Raw genomic sequence first — 23,508 nt, 5'->3', positions numbered from 1 at the left:
TCTCCATTTTTTCCCCTGTAGCAACTCTAGGCAAATTCCTCAGAAATCAGATTGGCAAGGACAAAGAAGGGGTGGGCTGAAACTCTGGAATTTGGGCTTGCTGAATGCATGCCATTCCCTTGCCACGTAGCACAAATTGGTGCCAACTGTGGAAAATAAAGATCTAAGTCAGAAGTGCAGTGTAGGCACAAGGCAATCATCGGCTCAATTAAACTGGTTATTCCACAAATAACCTAGAAACAGCAGGATTGCCAAAGGATCTCCAGCCCCTGAAACATTTGCAAATGAGCATGACAACTGAGATTTTTCTTTCTTTGTAGCCATACACTGTCACATTTTAATGATGGATTATAGACATGGGCTTTTGGCAGCAGACTGTAGCAAACATGATTCTACACTTATTTTCTTTTAATCAGAAGATACAAAGGCTTATAGATATATGGCATCGTGCCCAAGAAGGAGTTAGATAAAGCTCTAGAAGGAAGAATGTGGGTTAATGGGAATATATACACACACACACACACACACACACACACACACACACATACATACACTTTCCTTTCTTTTTGGATATGAGGCAGATATGCTTTTATTGTCATAAGACACATTTATATTTTTATTTTAGGTGATATTTTTATACTTGTTGGGGACGTTTATAACAAAATATAAAACTAGCTGAGATAGCATATATATCTAATTCTGTAACATATACTAATCTGTATCAGTGCCATTCAAAACTTGCAAATTAAACATCTTTTTTCATAAACCAGTAATCTCTTGATGTCATAAATATGAAAGTAACATGTTATTTCTACAGTCATGATGTCAGGAAGATATTATTTAAGTATTTAATGGGATCAGAGGCTTAGTGGACAGGAAATATATTTTTTTTCTATATGTTTCCTGTGTCTGTTTTACTTAGTTTAATCATTTTAATTGCAATTTATTTTTATTTTAAGACAGGACTATAACTCTTGGATGCTATTCTTTTCTTTTTGGCAAGTTGAGGAATACCAGGTAACTGTAAAAATGAAGCTATAACTTCTGTATTCTTCTGCATTGTCCCTGTCTTGGTCTATATCTATCTCATTTGGTTCCTTTCCCCTTGTCCTCTTTATATTCTGGATTATTTAGCCTTTTTTCATTTCACTGGGCTGTAAAAAGAAAAAAATCTGGATGTCTTTCTATGAAGATACTCTATAATACATTTTAAACACCCTGAAAATATACAGGCATTGTCTTGAGATGTTTTCTTGTAGTGCTTTGGATTGGAGTGCTAAATGATATGTGGAAACTGATTTCTCAAGAAGAATTTGTTCTAAAACAGCAGTTTAAAAAGTTTAAAATACAAAGAAAAAATCCAATATGTGGATTGGAAAAAAAAATCCATAGCTCTGGTTCAGGTCCCATATGTGTGGATGTGTGACATCCATCAGTGGGATAAACAGCACCTGGTGGCTGATTTACAGAGTGGTATTCTTCCAAAAAGGCAGCCATTCACCCCTTGACAACTGAATGAGTGATGGCAGCTGTATTCCAGAAGGCTCTATTTGGGAAAGCAAAATTTAGGATAGGGTGGGATCAACATAAAAAGATAAGGAGACGTAGGGATCTCATCTGTCTGGGTCTTTTGGGTTGGAGCCAGCACCTGGAGGACAGCATCTCCCTCTTCTTCCAGACTGTGGGATATTGAGGATTTTCATTGAGGAGATCCATACATGCCACAGCTGCCCCTTGGTCAGTCTATTTGGATTAGTGAATCAGAATAAAAACTGTTCTTCCTTTGATTAAAAAATGGATTCATCAGCTTAATGTAAAACCTTGGCCTTCATGTTTAACAGTTAGAACTACTACAGGCACATTCAGTAATGGTAAGTCAGCAATGCCAAGGCTTTTACCCTGATGATCCCACCTTTGCCACAAAGCCTCCATTATTCTGGAAGTATTCTATGGCTGCTATTCCTCTACCACACAAAGCCCTCCTCATGAAAAGAAAACACTAAAACCAGAGTTTAATTCAGATGCACAATAAAGGAGAAAGTGGTGGAACCATTCAAAGCAGTAGATCCTGGTATTGAAGTCTTGGGCTTTAACCTCAGGTTTTGTGAGCTCAAGTCTCAGTTCCAGGGAGAGAGGAAATGAGGAGTTACTGTTTAGTGGGTACAGGGATGATGAAAGCATTCTGGAAATACATAGTGGTGATCATTACACAATAGTATGAAAGTATTTCATGCCTCCAAATTGTTAATTAAAAATGGCTAAAAAGGTAAATTTTATGTTCTGTATATTTACCACAATAAAAGAAAAATGAAGATAAGAATTCTAGTTCCACTTCTTAACAGCCATACAAGCAAATGACTGTATCTCTCTGTCATTATGTTCCTTCAGCTACAGAATGTAAGAGGATGATAATAATGATACGAGCTTCACAGAGTCATCCTAATTGAATGAAATGTATGGGACAGACTTACACACTAATTCAAAATCATCAAGGGATTAGCTATTGTTCCAATGATTTATGAATGTTAATTCTGTGGTTAAAATCTCTTACATTTGTTGTATAGTCCTCCCTTTGTAGAATTCTCTGTAGAAACCACCAGTTTCAGTTTTGCTTATAAGATAGACTTTCATCTTTTTGATATCTCATGCAAAACTTTTAGCTCTTTAAACCTATACCTTGTTGACAAGGATGTGGGGACAGGAGGCATTCTTCTCATTGCAGTTTGGACAGTCAGTTGGTAAAAGGCTCTCAAGCAGTATGTAACAACAGTTAAGACGTGCATAATCTGTGATGCTACAGTGCCATTTCTATGAAGAGTCATCACATATGTATGTACAAGTACACGGAGAGGCATCTATTATAGTACTGATTACAATAGCAACAAATTGGAAACTATACAAATATCCATTCTAGTGAATTGATTAAAGCTAAATAGTGGAATCTTTTATAACCATAAAAAAAGATGATGCCAAATTACAGTAAGGGAGGGGCACCCAAGTGGCTCAGTTGTTGAGCATCTACCTTTGGCTCAGGTCATGATCCTGGGGTCCTGGGATTGAGTTCTGCATCAGGCTCCCTGTAGGGAGCCTGCTTCCCCCTCTGCCTATGTCTCTGCCTCTCTCTGTGTGTCTCTCATGAGTAAATAAATAAAATGTGGAATAAAGAAAGAAAGAAAGAAAGAAAGAAAGAGAGGGTCACCTGCATAGTTCAGTCAGTTAGGCGTCCGATGCTTGATTTTAGCTCAGGTCATGATCTCAGGGTCATGAAATCAAGTTCTGCCTTGGACTTTGTGCTCAGTGTATGGAGTCTGCTTGAGATTTTCTCTCCCTCTTTCCCTTCCCCACCCCCCTGCCTTTGCATGTGTGTGCTCTCTCTCTCTCTCTAAATAAATAGATAGATAAATAAATAAAATCTTAAAAAAAAAAGTAAAAGAGAGAACCATAAGGGGTCTCACTGGCTATGGAGAAGAAGAGTAAGCCCTTGTATTTCTCAAGGTGTTACCCTAATTTAAACCTTTTATTTTTATGTAGAGTCCTCCAAATCTGAGTCCATAAAGGAACATGGATGAGTGACTATTGCAATGAAAGAAAAAAATAGGGTTCCAGCAACCTTAAGTGTCTGCATCTGTCTTCTTCTGGCAAATTCAGTCAATGTTTTGAATATCCCTCCAGCCCCCATACCAGCAATGGCAACCTTTCTGCCTTTACTGATATGTCTTGTCACTGAGGTTAAGGTAAAAACTCTGTTCATTATACTCTCATGATAAGTGCTGTGGCAAGCTGCTGGCTCTCTAGACCACAGTCGCCCCAACACAAGCAGGGTCATGATATACCTGGATTACCTATCATAGCCAAGATCTTGCTATGTAGAGTCCCATGCCCATGATCACAAAAGTCTTCTACTCTCCTCCACAAACACAGGACTCAATCTGTGAATGGATACGTCTCCCAAGAAAATGATCACTGAGAAGCACAGCAGTTTCCAACCTTTGCCTATATATATGTATACACACACACACACACACACACACAGATGGGTTGCTCAACAGAATGATAAAATGTTATGCAGGAGGGTTAAAAGGAGAGATGTAGTGTTTTGAAATAAAGGCTGCTGCAGCAGGATGTGATGCACAGTGGAGATTCTGGGGTCAGAATGAGGTTTGAAACCCAGCTGCCTTATTGATTAGCTGTGTGACCTTGGTCAAATTACTTAGCCTCTCTGAGCTTCAGAAGTCCCATCAACAAAATAGGAGTAATAACATCTTCTACTCAGAGTTGCCAGGATTAAATGAGATAAAATATATAATGGGCTTGAACCAGAGGTGATACACACAAATAAGGGGGTTCTTTCCTTCTCAGACTTTGGCAGAGCATTAAGTAGCCATGGCAGTCCTGAAAATAGATGGTTTTTCTAAACAGCACAATGTCCCAGTGTACTGTTTGTACTGCACTCTCTTTAAGGGTCAAGTAAGGGCACTGTTGTGAGAGCTATAGACAGAATATGTTAAAATCAGGATGGGGGAGGAGGACAGTGGGGAGAGGGAAGCTTTATATTTTCTGACTTTATCAGTGGATAATTTTCATGATTCAAATGAGGCTGAGAGTAACTTTCCAGGTTTTAAATACTCCATTTCATGTAAGAATGAGGAGGAATTGCTGATCAATTAGGTTTAAAAGCTACTGAAATTCTCAAGAATCATTTAAATAAGGTACTTATGAATGCCCCGAAAGAGACGAGTATAACCTTCCACGTCAGCAGTACATGAGTTAAACATGTGGTTAATGATGATATAAAAAGAGGTGGTATGTGAAATATCAGTTCAGGCGAGGTGACGCTCAATACTAATTTATGTGATATCAATAACGCTTTAGTCTAAATGAACCTTCCGTATATATAAAACACTCCTAATTATTGTAAAACCGTTACTTTCCACTTACCATTGATCTTAAGGAAATGACTAAAATTTTTGGAGTGTGCTGACACAGCACTCTTATTCTGGGTCATTATTTAGAGCAGGTGTCAATCTCTTTCACTTAATCTCAAGGCAGGAAAAAAAAGTAGTTTTTTATTTAATCAAGCCTCTCAAAAAAAAAAAGGAACACATTAAGATAAGTGTAACTTTTATAGGGATGTTAACACTCTAATACTCTTTGGGGTAGGCGAAGCTTTTGATTTTCAGCCAGGTTCAAAAGAAGGCATTAATTTTTATAAGGTGGTGAATACAGTAATTCCCTATAGGAATATTCCAAGCCATCAGCAACCGATCACCTTCCAGGTGAGGTTCCCCAAGCTTGAGTCAGGTGACCAGGCTGTCCTGTTGTTAAACAACATTTCAGAGTTGATATTTACCCTCACTTCCAATGCAAGAGCATGGCATTTTCAAGCTCTACCTGTTGAGATTTTAAGGTATTATTATAGCAAATCCAAACCACACAAGAATTAATATAATTACACAACTGCTGGCATAAAATGCATTTGTAGGTCAGGACTAGAAGGTGATCATTTCAACTAGAACATCAGCTTGTATAGCATTGCTCTGTTGCCCACACGCTCAGAGCAGATTTGTTAATGTAACTGTCCCTTCTCCTTCAAATACAAGTGGCTTATAGTAAGGTCTTTAATTTGAGGCTAATTGGATTGCTTCCTCCATTCTCATCCATAGAGGTTAAGTATTATAGCTTCCATGCAATTTTATGCAACATTTACAGAGCACATTCTAAATGCTAAATAGTGCTAGGCATTTGAAACAGATCATTTTATTAAATTCTCCCCCAAACCTTAGAAGGCATAACAGCCTTCTACTGAAAATTTTGTTTTCAGTAATTATTGTGTACCAGGCATTGTTTTAAGTATTTTACACATATTAACTCATTCAATCTTTGTAATATCCTGGGAGGTGTCATTAGCTCCATTTTACAGGTGAAGAATCTGAACTTCAGAGAGGTTTAAAAAGTGGCCGTGGTCACAACACAGGAAATGACAAAGCTGAGGCCACTAAATCTCCTGCTCTGCTTGGCTGCTCTTAGCATAGTGAGCATGGATCTGAAGGCATGACAGATATCTTCAATCATTTGTCTGTAGTTGAAGCTGGCTACATAATTCTTGGACCCAGTGCTAACAAAAAGTGCAAAGTCCCTTGTTCAAAAGACAGGGGAAAAAAAAAAAAAAAGACAGGGGGAACATGTCAGTAAAGATATTAAATAGAGGGGCACCTGGGTGGCTCAGTTGGTTGAGAATCTGGCTCTTGATTGTGGCTCAGGTCACAGATCTAAGGGTCCTGAGATGAGGCCCTGCATCAGGCTCTGCACTGAGCGTTCAGTCTGCTTGAGATTCTCTGTCTCTTTCCCTTCCCCCTCTCTCCCTGCTCATGTGCCCCTCCCCACCAAAACCAGATATTAAATAGAAAAGTTTTTCCTTGCTTTCATAGCTATCTCTTGACTTACGGTGTTTTCAATTTGCTATTTAATGTGTCATTCTAAGTAACACAAAATTTAAATATTAAGTTGTTAGCATTCATCTTACCATTAATCTTTATGTTGTGCAATGCCAGTTATAAACGCAAATATAGGTGAACTTGTATATGGAATCACAGAACTCACACAATTTATATTTTGTGGCTTCTGTGTATATGTGTATTGTGTTCTTAACCAGAGCAGTAGAAACACTGCACAAAATGAACTCAACTGTCTTTTATTTCAGTTCTTTTTTTTTTTTTTTTCTAAAGACCTCACTTAATTATTCATGAGAGACACACAGAGAGAGGCAGAGACACAGGTAGAGGGGGAAGCAGGCTCCCTACAGGGAGCCTGATGCAGGACTTGATCCTAGGACCCCAGGATCATGACCTGAACCAAAGGCAAATGCTCAGCCACTGCGCCACCCAGGTGGCCACTCCCTTTTTTGAAGATTTTATTTATTTGAGAGAGAGAGAGGGAGAGAGTGGGAGAGCACAAGCATTGGAGAGGGAGTAGCAGGCTGCCCATACAGCAGGGAGCTCGATGAGGGGCTTCATCCTAAGACCCTGGAATCATGACCTGAGCCAATAGCAGCCACTTAACCAACTGAGCCACCCAGGTGCCCCTTTATTTCAGTTCTTGACATGAATATATCCTGCCCAAACTCTGCCTTCTGTTTACTCATGAGTAAGGAAAGACTGAATGGAAAAGCAAGCGAGGGCTGCCCTATCTTTCCCTTTACCCTGATGTCATCATTTTAGTGTATGTGACTGGTTGGCCAGTGCAGCGATGTAACCTGAGTAAGACAGGGTTCCTTATTCATTTATGTTTCTTTGAATGACATATCCTTTTTTTTCTGGGTTCCAAGAAGGTTCTGGTTTGAAAGGGAAGCAGGTACTCTCAGGGCTGTCACTGTCCACGTCTCTCAGGCCACTCAGCCATAGATGAAGCGGGCTTATTTCACACTCATTTTGGCTCTCACTGAACACCTATGCAGCCTCAGTAGCACTACATGCAGACGAGCTAGGAGTGAACAATGGGCACACCTGCCAAATCTCTGATCTCATGCGTGCTCCAGGTCCCACCAAGCTCTGGCAGGTGCTGGCACTGGTACGAGTGTTCTGGGTCTCTCTCACAGCTTGGCTACACCCCAGATGTGCAATCCTGGGCAAGTTACTCACTGCTCTAAAACTGTCTTCTCTGTAGCATATATATAGACACAAGAGAATATTACTCAGTCATCAAAAAGTGAAATCCTGTCACTTGGAGCAACATGGATGAAGCTAGAGATTATTATGCTAAGTGAAATAAGTGAGTCAGAGAAAGACAATACCATATGATTTCACTCATATGTGGAGTTGTAGAAAGAAAACAGATGAACATATGGGAAAGGGGAAAAGAAGAAAAGGAGAGAGGGAAACAAGCCATAAGAGACTCTTAATAACAGAACAAACTGAAGGTTGCTGGAGAAGTGGGTGGGGGATGGGCTAGATGAGTGATGGACATTAAGGAGGGCACTGGTGATGGGCACTGGGTGTTGTATGTAAGTGATGAATCACTGAATTCTACTCCAGAAACCAATATTGCACTGTATGTTAATTAACATTTAGATAAAAGAATAAGTAAAATTATTTTCTCAGCTTAAATAGGAATACTTCCAGCCACCTCATAGGGTTATTTATTAAAATATCTGAAAGAATACACATAAAGGTCTTAGCCCAAGGCATGGCACATAGTAAAATACCTGGTGTTAGCTAGCCATCATGTTGTGGATGTTGCTGCCTCTGGATACATTTTGCAATTCCATTTGTTTGAAAATCTTTACCCCTTCACATAAAATAATGAAGGGGCACCCGGGTGGCTCAGTTGGTTAAGCATCTGACTCTTGATATCAGCTCAGGTCTTGATCTCAGGGTTGTGAGTTCAAGCCCTCATTGGGCTCCATGCTGGGTGTGGTGCCTACTTTAAAAATAAAGAAGTTAATGAAGAAACCTGGTGAAGATTCATCTTAGAAAAGACAGAAACTTTCCAGTGAAGCTCAGCTAAGGTTTTAACCACAAACCTAGCATCCTTTCCACTACCACTGTCAACTCAGTTAAAAAAAGCTTTGAATGAAAAAATTAATGGGAAAGGTCCCTCTGAGTAGTGTTTGTAGAAGGGACCAGGCGAAGCCTTCTCTAGGAGTGTGTGTGTGTCCTTCTGGGAAGCAGCTATAGGATTCATCTCAAGTATACAAGCCTGGGGTCATATATATATTTTTTAGTGTTGCAGGCAGCTGACTCTGCTGTTCCCTCCCCAGCTTTCTCCTGGGTCACTGCCCATCTATGAATTCACTAAATCAGTGTCACTCAAAGTGGGGTCCCCAGGCACTTGCAGCAGAATTACAAATGCAGGATCCTGAGCCCAGTGCCAGATCTTTGAACTGAAACCCCAGGGGAAATCTCATCCAAAAAACTCCCTTTAACAAGTTGCCCAAATGCTTATTACTGCTAAGTTTGATAATTTCTGTGGCAGTCTAGAAACTGAGAAGGAGATCTTTTTCTTTTTTTTAATCCCTAGCTCTGGGAAGACCGGCCACCCTTTGTTGAATGCTGGAGAAATGTCTAAATGCAAAGCACAAAGCTACAGGATTTTTCCTCATCTGAAGACCCTTGGAATGGTTCTATTCAGGCCTAATATTCAGGAGGTAAGCACTAGTAAGGCTATAGATTTACCAAAATATTAAAATTCTTCCATAGTGGGTAGTAGGTAACCATTGTTCTGGGCTCTATCCTGTCCCACTGGCCCAGCTGCCCAGGCTTCTCCCTTGGACTGCTCTCTGATCCAGCAACTAAAGGGTTAACCCTTTGTCTAGCAAGGGGTCTCATCTATTCTCCCTGGCCAGCATAGGTACCAGTCAGCTCCTTATAGGTCCAATCAGTGTGGTGCCTTACCAGTGGGCTTGTGCCTACGTCCCTCCCCTAGAGAGGGAGGTGGGATTGGGAAGGAGGTCCTTGGGTGGATGGTACCCTAGTCAGTTTACCTTGACTCTGTTACTCTGTTATCAGGGTGCCCCTCCCCACATGTCCATGAGGCCATAATGGATGGACTCCTAGTGGGTGAGATGACATTCCTGGGGTAAATGCCCCAGGTTATGGCCACCACCAGCTGAAGTACTACCCCTAGAGATGCTCTTCCATGGCTTCTTCTGGGAACTGCAGCCTCCATGGCACTTCAGATCTGAGGGATCCTGGAAGAGACTGGGTGAGTTCGAGCCATGCAAGAATTTGAGTCTACAAACATGAGGGTTCTCTGGGCATGCTTTGACAGATGAGAGTCTATTTGGTATAGATGGTGCATGCAAGGGTTAGTGTGGGGGCTGGGTGAAGTATGGGGAAACAGGTTCTCTTTTCATTTATTTGGCCAAGTTTGCTAAAATCACTGAATGCTCTACTGTCATGGCATTAGCCACATTGCTTTTAATAATAAAAATGAGGGCAAGTATTTACATAGTTATTATCCTGTGCCCAGCACAATTCTTTTTTTTTTTTAAGATTTATTTATTCATTCATGAGAGAGACAGAGACACAGGCAGAGGGAGAAGCAGGCTCCATGCAGGGAGCCTGATATGGGACTTGATCCCAGATCCTGGGATCATGCCCTGAGACGAAGGCAGACATTCAACCGCTGAGCCACCCAGGCATCCCTCGCATAATCCTTTTTTCTTTTTTCTCAGCACAATTCTTAATTCATTTGAGTTACTATGATCATCACCATATTACATAGATGAAGAAAGTGAGACCCAGCAGTTAGTTAAATCTCAAGTAGCAAAGTCATGATTCGAACTCCAGCACCCTGAGATTAGAGTCCAAAGTTATAAACGCCACTTCTCTTCTTCAGTTTACATTTAGAAAGTTTAGTTTTTGTGTGTGACTTAGTTGGTAACAGAGAACAGGAAATATATATATATATATATATATATATATATATATATATATACCCTGTAATACAATGGATGGAAACATTTTGAATGCAATTTCTGTCAGTTCAGCAGAGGAGAGAGGAGTCAGCACCATGAACAATATTGCTGATATTAAGAGAAATTCTCTACCTACTGACACTCCATAATTAGCCTAACGATTATCAGGGTATTGGGGAAGTCATTGGAAAAGTTCCCTGTATATTCCTATGTCAGTCATGGCTCAGACAGGGGCATTGTTTACCTAGTAGCAGCACGTCAAACAAAAGTTCAGCAATCATTTTTAAAGATCAACAAATGATTTGGATAGTATTAGAAATTGATGAGCTACTTGGATGAAAACTCATATATATATATGTATGCTTCTATTTAGAGAATGCTGAGAATTAAATGTTTTAAATTTATATGTTGATTAACTACTTACAGGGTTTTAAATATTTTATCACTACATCTTTGCTGATTCAATTCTTCATTTTTTTTTCCTTTGGCCCACGCTTGTCAACTGGGAAAAAGACTAGCTCTCTGACTGAATTCTGATGTCAAGCTGTATCCCTTTTCTGTCTCAAATTTGCTCCCTGTGTGGCTCACACTTCTTTGCTAAAGAAGGAGGTAGACTTTGGCTTTAGGTGGAAAAGGCTATCCTCATTATTGAGTGGCAACGCAGGCAAAAAGACTGTTCCTCAGTAGCCTATTGCTTCCTTCTCTAAGCCCAGGTAATTGAGCTGTCATATTTAAAGTTTTATTGGTTAAGATTTCAAGTTAGGACTGGAGCCCTTCTTTTGCAGTTCCTGCAGAGCTACATGTGGAAGAGAACAAATGGAAAACTCAGTGATGAGCTCTGAATAAGGCTGCAAGAAACAAAGAGTAGCCAGTCCCTATGGTCTCAAGGAACATTTAAGGGCAGGGAGTTGCTTAGACACTTAAAAACAGAAAGGAGATTCAAAACTCTTCCATTTAGTATGTCAAAAACAGCTCAGAAGCATAGTATGTGATGATTGGGGCAAAGCATTACAATTTCTAGCCAGTCCAGTCATGATTCTCTGGCAAACTGCACAGTCATGGTTATGATGCATTGGGATAAGAGGTGCTACATACATGTTAGATATTACATAAATGTCAGGAATGATTATTGTTTGTTAATAGGGGCTAAACTGTTCCTAAGCAAAACTGACTCCCAGCCAACAACAGCGGTAGCAGAGATTCTAACTCCCGAATAACCCATGAGCATGGAATATTCACCTCTGCTTCTAGAAAGAGCTTAGTTGTGATCTGGGGTTGAAAACTGGTTGGGGTGGTCCCAGTGCCACCACTTGCTCAAGTGACTTCAGGCCAGCTCCCTAGCCTCCTGGAATCTGCCTTAATTCATCTGTAAAATGGGGATAGTAATTACACCTGCCCTACTTCTCCTTCCTGTGCTAGGTGGTTGTGAGAATCAAGGGTGTTCACATGGATGCGATTGCTTCGTGAAGGGGGAGACGCTGCAAGAATGACAGTGGTCATCTAGGATAGGCTGGTATTTAGCCTATGCCTTCCCTTTGAGTCCTACTCACAAGGGGAAATCCGAGTGGAAATTAAACTGGGGATAGGGCTGGTGTGTCTGGCCGATGCTGAAAACGCCAGGCTCCTTCTCTCACGGAGCTGTCAGGAAGATACTGCAGACCAGGCTCCCGGATCCTGCATTTTGGCTCTGGCTCTGCCACTTGCCAGCCTGTGAGCTTGGGCGAGTTACAGAGGAGGCTCTGGAAGTGATCGCCAAGGGCCCTTCCGGCTCTGACGCTGAGTCTAAATCAGGCTCATCACTTGGCTCTAGCTGTGATTCACCTTTCGCCTCCTGGAGAAACTCCCCTCCAGCTTCTCAGACGCACGAAGCTGGGGTCTTGGAAAAGGTGGGGGCTGTGTATTCCATGTGAGGGTGCACAGTAAAGAAGTTACTCCCTTGGAGGTGAGGTGGGGTAGGGGACGGTGAAAAGGGGTGCCGAACGTTCTGGCAAGGCAGGATTCAGGGAACACTCTAATGAGGTCACGACTGTCGCAGGCGAAAAGGAGCTGGACATCTGCTGGTGGGGGAAGGGGGGAGCGTCTTGCATTTCTGCTTGCAGAAAGTCTCTGCACCCTTTAGCACCCTCTTAGCCCACTACCCCCTGTCCTCATCCCCACATCTTTCCAACGCAAGCAGGCCTTGCTCGTAGGAGAGCCCGTGTCCGTGCCTCCTCCGTGGTCCTGTCTGAAACCGTGAGGATTGTTTCCAAGCTGACTCACACCACTAATGTCAGGGAGCCGTGTCACACGGCGCTGGGCTCTGCAAGCTGTTGCTTGCGCGGTCGCCGCCGCGGCCGCCGCTCCCCGGCGGGTGCATCAGGGTCCGCTCTTGGGGCGGGGGCGGGGCGGGGCGGGGCGGGGCCGGGGCGGAGTCCGCCCCCTCAGCGCGCCGGCCCCGCCCCTCCTTCTCTCCCTCCCCCGCGGACCGCAATGATTTAGAAGTTCAGGAATCCCACGTGACGTCACCGGGGGGGTGATGTAATGCACTCTAAATAGAATGTATTGTAATCTTTGCTCAGTCCAACGTGGTCCCTTCACCCGGGCTCCGCTCTTGCCTTCTCCACACTTGTTTGGTAAGTTCCTAAAAATACGGCTCGGCCACTTCTGGGGCTTTTGCATTTAGCTACTTTTGTTGCACTTGCCGCGGGAGCCATCTCGGGAGCGTACTTGATTTGCAGGGGTTGGTTCTCGGCAGCAGCCGCGAGATTACTTGGTCCAGTGGGCAGGTCACAGGGCAAGGAGTAGGGAAGATGCGATGCATTTTTTTTTTTTTTTTTGGAGGGTGATCTGTGTTTGTAAACACTTTGGCGGACCAGAGGGAAGTCCGGCCCTAAATGCTGGTGGACTGTGGAATTCTGCTGTGTCCCGAGGCCACTCCAGAGACCCCCACGCCGTGTCCGTGCCGGAGCGCGTCTCGGTGGCCGCCGCGCCGTGCGACTGGAGGGATGCTAACGTGGAGCGAGCGCCGTGTCCTCCCCGGCGTGGTGCGTGTGTGGGAGCGCGCGTGTGTTTCCCCGACGCGGGGAACAGTCATGAATCGGGGGTGTGTGTTTGCCTCCAGAGACCTGGCCAGGTGCGGACCCCTCCAGAGGTGCGGCCAAGCGGCGGCAGCGGCGGCGGCAGCGGAGACGGCGAGCCAGGAACCTCCCCCCGCGTCCCCAACTTCCCGGTGTTGCGGCGGAACCCCCGGAGAAAGTTTGCAAACTTCCAGCGGGCGCGGCGAGGACGCCGGGGTCACCTCGGGGGCGGGCGGGGGGCTCGCTCCCTCCCGGTGCCGAGCCTGCTGCTGCCACCTCTCCCGCAGGGCTGCCCGCCGCAGCTGGTGGGCGCGCGCGCCCGGGGAGGGGACGGGGCCCTCGAGGGGCACTTGGCTGTCGCTGCAGGCGCAGAGAGCTCGAGGGCGGCGCGGCTCGGTGCGCTCTCACTCCTGCAGCCGTCTCCTGCCTCCGGCCGGTTCTCGCTGGCATCGTTACCCCCCCCACCCCCACCCCCCGCCGCTGCCCCCAAATGACAGCTCCCGCTTTTGCCGCGGCGGCGCGGCGGCAGCTCCCGGGACCCCGCGGCGGAGCCTTCCTCTGGCGGCAGATTTCTCCACGCAACCGCTTAAACTTTTCGCGAAGTTCTTAGAGGGGCAAGACGCGCCAAGGAGCCGAGGACACGTTTTTCTCCCGACCACCGCATCCCGCTGCTCCTTTGCAGTAGAGATGTTTCCGGGGGGAGGGAGTATCCGGTAGAAAAGCCGCAGGCCTTGTGCACCTCCTCCCCAACTTTGCGTGCACGGGGGCCACCCCCCCACCCCCCACTTGATGCTTGTTCGAGGCCAGAAACTGGAGCGGGTTGCTTGTGTATGGCGTTGTCACAGAGTCCTCCGGGTGTGTTTGATTTTTATTTTTCCCTCCCTCTCTGACATGTGTCAAGGAATAAAGGCTGGATACAGGTCCATTACGTCATTCTGCAGGCCAGTAAGTGTTTGATTAACAGCTTCAGATACTCAAGAGTTCGGGGGTTTAGAAATGCTGACAAAGCAACTCTGCTTCCCATCCCACCCCCAACATACTCCCACAACAGCCCGTTCCCTGGTTCCCTGGGCATCTTTATTGCCCTCTCCTCCTGGCACCCCCTCCTTCTCGACCCCCTCTCCCGCCCGCACCGTTGTCACTCTGGCCCCGCCTCCGCCTTTTACTGCTTTCCCTGGGGCGATCACTGTCCCTGGAGTGTGGGTAAGAGCTTCTGGGGTCCGAGGGGAGCACGGTACCTGATAGACGCACACACAATCTGCCCTTTTCTATTATTTAAGAAAGGCACCAGCGATCCCTCTTCTGCAGGGCGAAAATGCTCGGTCCTGATAGGAAAGGCATCTCAGGAAGCGTTTAGAGTCGTTATGATGACACTGTGTCCCCGTGGTGACTTAGGAAAGCAACACACCCACTGCAAACAAAGTACATACTTTTACCTAGCGCCTTCCTCCTAACCGGTTAGCGGAAGGGGGGGCGGGGGGGAGACCAAGAAGTGAGGATGCTGACTGTATCCAGTTTAGCTGAAAGAATCAAGATTCAGCGTTGCATTTGCAAAAGCGAGGGGACATGAGTCGTTGAACCCAAAGCACCTTCCAATAAATTGGCGAATGTATTTCTTTCTCTTAGCCTTAAGATTCTATATTTAAAGAGGAAGTTGAATACTTTAGTCATAGAACTGAGTCAGAATCTTCGAATCTGGCAGTTGAAGTAAAAACACTGTGTGTGACGTGTTTAAGGGATAAAAGTAAAAAAGAACTCTGAGTGGGGGAGGGTGTGTGTGTGCAGCAGAAATCGAATTAAAAAAAAGCTACTGACAGTTTTGGATCGAGTGGGGCAGAGGGTTTGGGTGCCCTCTGATTTGAAGTTGACGGAAGCTAAATTAAGGAACATTTATATTCTGAGTATGTGGGAATTTCGTGAAGAACACATGTTTTGTTATAATCAGATCTACTTTCTTCCAAGTGAAACAGCCATGCTGTAGAGTAGGCATTTGTGAAACTTCCGTCTGGGGTCTAATTGACATCCTTCCCCAAGTTTGCAGCGGTATTTATTATTTATTCACATCTAGAGATGAAATAGTATAACCCCTACAGAATGCTTGTGCATCTAAAATGTTAAACTTCTTGTTTGTGATGCAGAGACCTAAGGGAAAAATGGCCCGGGTCACCAGCACTGGAGAGTGTGATTAATGATCAGTGATTTAGTGATCAGTGATTAGTGGTTTTATTCAAACTGTTACCTCTGACCAGAAGCACACATCAGAGGATTAACAGGCTCTTTAGATAAATGCTCATTAGTGGAAGGGGAAAAGCAAAGATAATAGGCATGCACCCAGGGACAACTTTCGAAGAAAATCATTCCCCGTCTTCAGAATAATAAGCTCTATTAACAGAAAGCCCTTTTAATTTAAAACTTGCTTTTATCTTGTAAATCAAAGTTAGATGTAAAAGTTTGTAGTGCCATTATAACCTAAATTTTCCCATATCCACTCGATGTGGATTATCTCAGTAGCGATATTTTTTTTTTATTTAAGTAAACAATTGGACCTTCAGAGCAGCTGAACCCTGACAAGTTCTTAACTCCCAGGGTTTGAAGGTGTCCCCCCTTCTAGAATGGCGAGTGCAACTTGCTAGCTAGATGGCGCACTGTTATTTGGTGTCCTGTGCTGTTGTAGTGCAGGAGTCTCAAGGAGCAAGTAGCTGCTTGCGAGGTGTTCTTCCACACTTCCAACAAAGTTGATTCTGTGTAGGGTTGGAGGCTAGACAGTTCTACAAGTTTTTAGTCACATTTTCCATGTCAGTTAAATCTGGGGAGTTCAAGGCTACTGGAAAAATTAGTCTCATTACTAAGAGAAACTTAGCGAACGAAGGAGGAAAGGAGGTACGGGAGTCCAGGAGGTACCTCTGGGTTGCAGAAGTGATTGTAAAACACCAGACTTGTTCCTTTTTTTTTTTTTTTTAAACTAAAAGCTAGTTTCACAATCTTGTGGTCTGAGATTCTGAGGCAAATACTCAAAGATTTATTTTCTTCCTAATCTTGCTGGTGAAAAAGAAGTTACTAGAAAGAAAGGAAGAAAAAACCTGATTTGGTGACTGCAGGAAGCAACACGTTGCTGATTCTATTCTACAGATAATGGTAAGATGATGTTTCTTATGCTTATGAAGCAGAAAGGAACTTTGCATTTGGTTAAATGAGGCCGATCTTATATTTTCATAGATGGAATTCAGAAATGGAATTCTTATTTCACACCGAATTTTAATGTTGCCTTTGTCGGTTTCCTGGGACTTGGTGGCATTTTGTGTGGAAGGGGTGTGTGTGTGTGTGTGTGTGTGTGTGAATAAGACCATTATTTTCTGGGTAAAATAATGTTCACGGGCATGTGAACTGCAGGAGGGTAGCTATGAAGCATGTTAAGTAATGTGTCAGGTAAGAATTCCTTTTTCCACAGGCCTTCATGAATCACTTTAATAAGTACTTAAGTTTTAATAAGGAAGGCGTTTTTAAAAACGAAAACTAAAAATGAAAATAAAACAACAACAAAAAAACATTCTCCACACCCAAACTTAGATGTGTATTCCCCTGAAGTAGGATGCTGTTGATTGAATATCAGCTATTATTTTAGTTTTAATACTTAAAAAGAAAATAATAATAGAACTCACTGGTGCCTTCCTATAAATGTCCTCATTTTCCTTTGCATCATTTTATACAGATCTGTTATTTTAAAATCCTGACTGATGCATAACGATTTGTATTTTTCAACCTTACTGGGGGTAAAACATATTTGCTCTATTGATAATATCTTTAAGCTGTTTTTGAATGTAAATTGCTGATATCCATAAACTGTCAAGAAGTCAGTTGTGACCTTATATAGTTTCTGCATGAGTAGATAGTTTATTAGAACATTCCCACAAAAACATGGACCCATCTCTGTGACATTGCAGCTTTTATTTGAATAGAAGTTTAATTGAATGGTAGTTTGCCAGAGAGACTTTTCCTGTATAGCTTTTCAATTATAGTAGGTCAAAGGTTTTCATACAATTAATTGTCAGTTTCCCACACCTGTGGATTCAAAACCAATCAATCGTGGGTTTTCATGGCTGTTGGTACCGATGTCAAGTTCCTGGTCTCCTGATTTCTTACGATAATTTGCCTTTTAGCAACCATGCATCACTTTCCTATAGTATTTCCTCAGCCTTGGAGTTTGTTTCTTATTAAACTGAAAATTGTTTTGTGGGAAGGTGATATTTGCTGTACCCTCAAGATGTGAACTTTGTGTTTATAGTTGGTTTTCTTCCGATTGCGTTGTTGGATTAAAATTGGGGATTTGAGTGGACTTATTATGTTTGTCATATTTTTTTCCCCTTCTTCTTCACTTCAAAGCAATGCTGTTAGTCACAAAATTAATGTGATCATGGCTGGTGTTTCCCATCTATACGCTTCTTTTGCTTCTTACAAATTGGATTTCTACAGCAATTTAAGATCTTTTTTTAGAGACAGCTTTCTTGGATGAAGATGGAGCAATGATCTCAGTCAATTCATTATCTTGTCCAGTTTGACTACCAGCTGTATTATGGGAATCTACCAGTACTTTTTATAAATTGTGTTTAAAAATGTATATCTAGTACTATCTCTCTGAATGCTATTTAAGAAAATTATGCAACTGAGATAAGGTAATAAACTAGGCAGCAGTAGCCTTAAACATTGAAGTGTGAGGAAGAAGCACTTTCAGATATGCTAAGCAGACTTAAAGAACCTTTTTGTATTGCTATTTGTAAACTAAATAAGCCATCAATTTTGTGGCATTGCTTTAAATAGAAACTCTGACACTTTAAAAAATGACCATCATGTTTAATGTTTTCACTAAAAAGTTCTTCTATTTTGTAATTTGGAAAAAAAAGTGAGCAATTAGTGATTTTGAGGATCCATTAGTATTCCATTGTTGGGAATCACAAATCATGGATTTGACATGAGAGAAAGAAGAGAGAGAAGGCTTTTAAAAATTTTCAGGTACTGATAACAGTATGCCAGAGACAAGAGTTAAATTTTTGTTGCTTATATTGAGACTCTGGGACTTTCAAACTAAAACTTACATTTTGGATACATTTCAGATGTTACATTGGCATTTTTGTATTTCTTTCTGTCACTCTGCTGCTCATTTATGTTTTCTGAAAGATGGATCAGAATCAATTTAACACTTTAAAAACACATATTTTAGTTGCTTCCTTCTATTTCCTCAAGGTTTACATTTCTAATCTCTACCCTAAAATTAACAAAGATTGGAAACTATCATGTTGGTGTTTGGCTTGAGCTAATCTTGGAGAGTAAGAATTCCTTCTGGACCAGGGATTTCGATGGCCAAGTTGAAAGGCTTGCTATAGTGTATGCAGAGCCAGAGCTGGGGAGGTCTTCTCATTGATAGACCAACCTTGTCACTTTACAGAGGAGAACCCAAGGCCTGGTTATATCCTGTGGCTCACTGAGGCCCAGAGCTAAAGACTGCCAGACTGAGCCTAAAAGCCACGTCCCTGCCTCCAGGTCAGGTTCTCTTTCCATGAGCCAGGCTGCCATAAATGGTCGTGAATGAAACATAACCCATGGCTTTGGATGCTTTGCTCTTTTCAAGCCTTTTGATCACTAACTTTTCGAAGACAGTTCTTATCAGATCTTTTGAATGAATACCCTAACCATAAAAACTGTCATTTCTGTTCTGTTTATTCTGACATATCTGTAATGTTAATTTTTTTCACATTGACCTCCTTATTGGAAAACCATTCTTCTTATTCTTCGCCATTATTATTAGACATGCCTTGTAAAACAGTACTGTCCAGATTTCATTTGAGACTAAACACCAGGCAGGATTAAAGATGTTCTAAAAGACTGTTGTAGGATAAGGCAGTAACTTTTGTTACTTCCTTTCTTTTCTTAATCACCTTTGAAGAAGGGATCCGTAAAATTATTTAAAATTAAAATAAATCCTCTTTCTTTTTGTCAGATAGACAAACAAGCGCTATTTTCACTCTGGCAGATGTACTTTTGCCCAGAATCTGTCTCTGTAGTATATTATCTTTCCAGGTTGGTATATACGAAAGTGTTTGGAGGCGACTATTACTGTATCAGAAGTGAGTTGAGTCTAGAAGTATGCTGTTTGAGGTTTGACTGGCAAAACTTGACTAATCATAGCTAATAGAAATCATGCATGCAACATAGGGGGCTCCACAGCACCACACATTTGATTTAAGATGACATTTAGGCTATGCTGTATTTAGGATGGGGAACAAGACAATCTCAACAGAAAGAAATCTTGAATGCATCTACTGTATGTGTTATTTGGCTTGACCCATAGGTTTCCTTTCCAGCTCTTTGCATGAACACTTTATATCAGAATTCAGGTCTCTTTTATTCTTTTATTACACTGAGGAGCCCCTGTGTTGCATGATTCCTCAACTACAACACATTTCAGCCAATTTTATGCAATTCTCTCTCTGCTGGCTTCCCAAGGGGGAAAACCACATACAACAAAAAACATCTTTGTTTTTGTTTGAATTAGCTGATTATAAGAAGAAATACATTTTATCTCCATTTGCCAGATCTGGTACGACCCTTTCACTTTATCAAAACAAGATCTTCTTCTCTAAGTAAGCGATGATGCTGTTTGACTTCTGAATGATCAGGTTCTAATCATGCAACAGAGGGTAGAAAGCCTTGAGGATAAAATCTGTTTCCACCAGGGTGGCTAGGCGTGATGTAGCACGCCGTTAGGAAGAGCCCGATTTGCCTTCCTGCAATGACAGCATTGTCCAGAAAAACACTGCCTTCTGGGAGGAAAGACCATCTTCTCAATTCTCAAGCTCACTGATGGCTGTGTTGAAGATGACTCTCAGAATGCTGAGGGTTTCTGAGGTTATTTATTAAATTACAACATGGTAAAACATCCACAGGCTAGAATTTGACTATCTACATCTTAAAAGCCTTAATGGTCTTCTTCATCCATTCCCTGCATTTTCCTTATGCTAATATTTTTCTAGATTTATTTTTAAGCATCCATTCTGGTTACTCTGCTTTTATGAGTAACCCTACAATAACAAATCACAAGTGTGTGCGTAACGGGATAGGGGACATTTTTCCATAAGGGAAATAGGTTTTAATATCCAATCTTAGGAGAAGTAATTAGCAAGACAAAAGAGAGAAAGGTTTGAAATCCAATTGATGGCATCACAGGCTCTGCTGTAGCTCTGCCAAACAATGTGGTTTATGGCAACAGGAAAAGACTAAGACTGAGAGGGGGAATCCCTTCAACTCATTATGCTTCTCTGCCTCAGTTTTTTTGTTTGTGATAAAAAGAGTGTTAGTTGTGACCAGCGCTGTTCAACAATGGAAACCATAAATGCAAGTCACCTTTGTAATTATGAATATTCTAGTAGCCACATTAAAGAGGTAAAAAGAAACAGTTAATTTTAATACCATATTTTATTTAACCCTAAATATCTGAAATAGTATCATTTCAGCATATAATCAATATAAAAATGTTGATGCGATCGATACCTTGTGGTTTTTTTTTTTGTTGTTGTTGTTCCTAAATCTTTGAAATCCGGTATGTATTTTACAGTTATTTCACGTCCAGGTTCAGGCCGGTCACAGTTCAAGTGCTCTATAGCCACATATCAAGTGACCGTGGTGTCAAGCAATGCAAATCTACACTCTGTTTCAATGGTTCTTAGTCATGGCAGCCCAGTAGAACCACCTGTGGAGTTTGTGAAAAGTACTGATACCTACTCCGCATCTCCAATTCTGATTTGATTGGTTTGGGGTGGGGGCCTGGGCCTTTGTATTTTTAAAAGCTCCAAAAGTATTTCTAATATAGCCAGGTTTGAGGACTGAAATTGTAACTGACCTCTGTGGTATCTTCTGCTCCCATATTCTGTGATCCGTTGACAGATAGGGATTGCAGGAAAGCATTCAGAGTTCAAGAGCAAGTGGTTGTCATAGCATGCTGCACACTATAAAATGTATTTAGGAAATGTAATCAATAAAAATTAAAATGCATAGATTGAATGACTAGAAGACAACTCTATGTGCTACAGATGAACTCTGCTTTGTATGAGTTTCAAATATTTTAAATGGTTTTAGATGGTTTGCTTCTCCCAAAATCTTTTTTTATTTTAAAGATTTTATTTATTCGTGAGAGACAGAAAGAGGCAGAGACATAGGCAGAGGGAGAAGCAGGCTCCATGCAGGGAGCCTGATGCAGGACGGGATCCCAGGACCCTGGGATCATGATCTGAGCCAAAGGCAGATGCTCAACCCCTGAGCCACCCAGGTGTCCCTGTCCCAAAATCTTTATGTATGGTTTGGTTTACATGCAGCCTCTTAGAAACCTTCCAGTTTGGAAAAGATGAAGATTGTCACAATTTGGGTATTTTGCTAGTTTATTTCTTTGCCCCAGTACTACTTGTCTTTAGCTCTTTTTGGAGGGAAAAATCTTACTGCATTTAAGACATCTGGCTCCCCTTGTGTTTCTCTCTAAGCTTTTCACAAGCTCTGTGTCATTGCAGAGACCAGACTTGCCCTTGCCCTCTGCTCATGTCAAAATGGTAGTTCCAGCTCCTTGACTTAAAGTGTTTATTCTTTGTCATCCTTTAAAATGTTAGAAGAATCAGTATTTCTCAGTGCACACCAGAATGTTCTCCTTTAATACATTTTTAACACTGTGCCAGGTTGTGCATTGACTAACGGGTGCAAAGAACCAAAAATTAAAAATAATGAGTTCCAAACTCTGTACCATCTTCTTTCCAAGTCAACAAGCAGTATTGTTTGTGGAGGGGAGGAGAGACCTCAGGGATGATCCCTTGTGACTTCGTGCTGCTGAAAGCCTCTGCATTCCCGAATTTGTGAGTCATCCCACCCCGAACCTCTCTCCGTCTCCCCTGCATAGTGGTCTGTTTCCAAGTTCATGTCTATGTGGCCATGTGCTTTTTAAACATGACTTACAGCCATTTCTAGGTGCAGAATGGCACATTTCTCTGTATTTTGTGGTGATAATATTTGTGTTTTCTGTCATGTTCTTCACTGGGAAAATTTTAACTTCCATTTATGAGAAGAAACTGAGGGATTGACAAGGCAAAGCATCGTGTTCATTAACTAGAAGGGTGTGAGACAAAGGCTCCCATTTATTAGTGCCTAAAGATAAGCACCACTCTGGGTGGCTTCCAGGTGGGGATTTTCCAGTTGTGTATATGATTGCATTTGTCTTTGAATTCGCAAATAACATTTTTTTCTAATGCTTTTGCATGCATTATTTGCACTTAAATGATTTCTCTGCTAATAACTCTTGCTACTCAGCTCCAGGCTACATGTACCTGGATTGATTAACAAATACATCTGGGTATACCAGCCTCTTAACGTGGGATCTATTCTAAAAGTTGCATGGAGACATCTGTTAAAAACCTGTGTTTTTAGTGGTATCTAGGGAAACTTTCTCTAAGGCTACTTCATGATTGACTGTTGAGGACTTTGTGGAAAGACAATGAGATTAAAGATGTAAGTGATTCAACTCTTTTAGGGATTGAAAGTAAAGAGTTTTGGGTATTCATTCACTGAGCAAGATAGAGAGCTCCTGAATTATCTTCAGTAGAAGATTTTAGCTCTTGTTTTACCAATGTACTGTCTTCACACTTGGCCTGGAGTCATTTGCTTTTGAGTATTTGGTTTTTGTTTTCTTCTAACAATGACTAGGGTTGGGCTTAACTATGAGCAGTTTCTGTCTGCACCTCTAGGTCTTCCATGGATGAGATACAAGCCATGATTAATAATGTAGTCTGTGACCAGTACCAGCGATGGGTTATTTTGGGTCTTTTTCTAAGCATTATACTAAAGTTAAAGCAGTTTCAGTATCCACACATATATGTGGTTATGGTTGTTAAGCTTCTATATAAATAAAAACCTTGGCCAGTGAGGACCAGGATGTTACTGGCATATATATTTGCAAATGTGATTATCATCTTTTTTAGGATGCTCATGGATAAACTGCCCTTCTTTTGG

The 23,508-nt window shown here is 42.0% G+C and overlaps 2 protein-coding genes across 3 annotated transcripts in view; both read left to right on the top strand.

Annotated features, from left to right (window-relative positions):
* Positions 1–23,508, top strand: part of CREB5 (cAMP responsive element binding protein 5) — a 494,841-nt gene that overhangs the window by 75,279 nt on the left and 396,054 nt on the right. Inside the window, exons 1-2 of one of the 2 annotated variants that reach the window (XM_077856413.1) lie at positions 9,016–9,142; positions 9,504–9,699. In XM_077856413.1, the coding sequence (XP_077712539.1) occupies positions 9,634–9,699 (66 nt within the window). In that variant the 5' untranslated portion in view covers positions 9,016–9,142; positions 9,504–9,633. Of the gene's footprint in view, positions 1–9,015; positions 9,143–9,503; positions 9,700–23,508 lie in introns of those variants that run through there. The other variant, XM_077856412.1, reaches the window with a different exon arrangement.
* LOC144288437 (uncharacterized) lies at positions 12,019–14,403 on the top strand. Its single transcript, XM_077855935.1, has 5 exons — positions 12,019–12,300; positions 12,534–12,646; positions 12,973–13,026; positions 13,235–13,437; positions 13,515–14,403. Exons 1-5 carry the CDS (start codon positions 12,019–12,021, stop codon positions 14,078–14,080), a joined length of 1,218 nt encoding a protein of 405 aa, XP_077712061.1. The 3' UTR covers positions 14,081–14,403.

This window comes from Canis aureus, chromosome 18, assembly GCF_053574225.1.
Source record: "Canis aureus isolate CA01 chromosome 18, VMU_Caureus_v.1.0, whole genome shotgun sequence".
Lineage (NCBI taxonomy): Eukaryota > Metazoa > Chordata > Mammalia > Carnivora > Canidae > Canis > Canis aureus.
Note: the sequence above shows the minus strand (reverse complement) of the source record. Positions and strands in the feature narration are given on the sequence as shown.

Bases quoted from the DNA above. Each gene is read 5' to 3' on its own strand.
- LOC144288437 (XM_077855935.1), top strand. From the start codon at position 12,019: ATGCTGAAAACGCCAGGCTCCTTCTCTCACGGAGCTGTCAGGAAGATA. The intron at 12,647-12,972 runs GTGAGGATTGTT...ATCTTTGCTCAG, and splicing joins CCGTGGTCCTGTCTGAAACC to TCCAACGTGGTCCCTTCACC. The intron at 13,438-13,514 runs GTGCGTGTGTGG...GTTTGCCTCCAG, and splicing joins GCCGTGTCCTCCCCGGCGTG to AGACCTGGCCAGGTGCGGAC.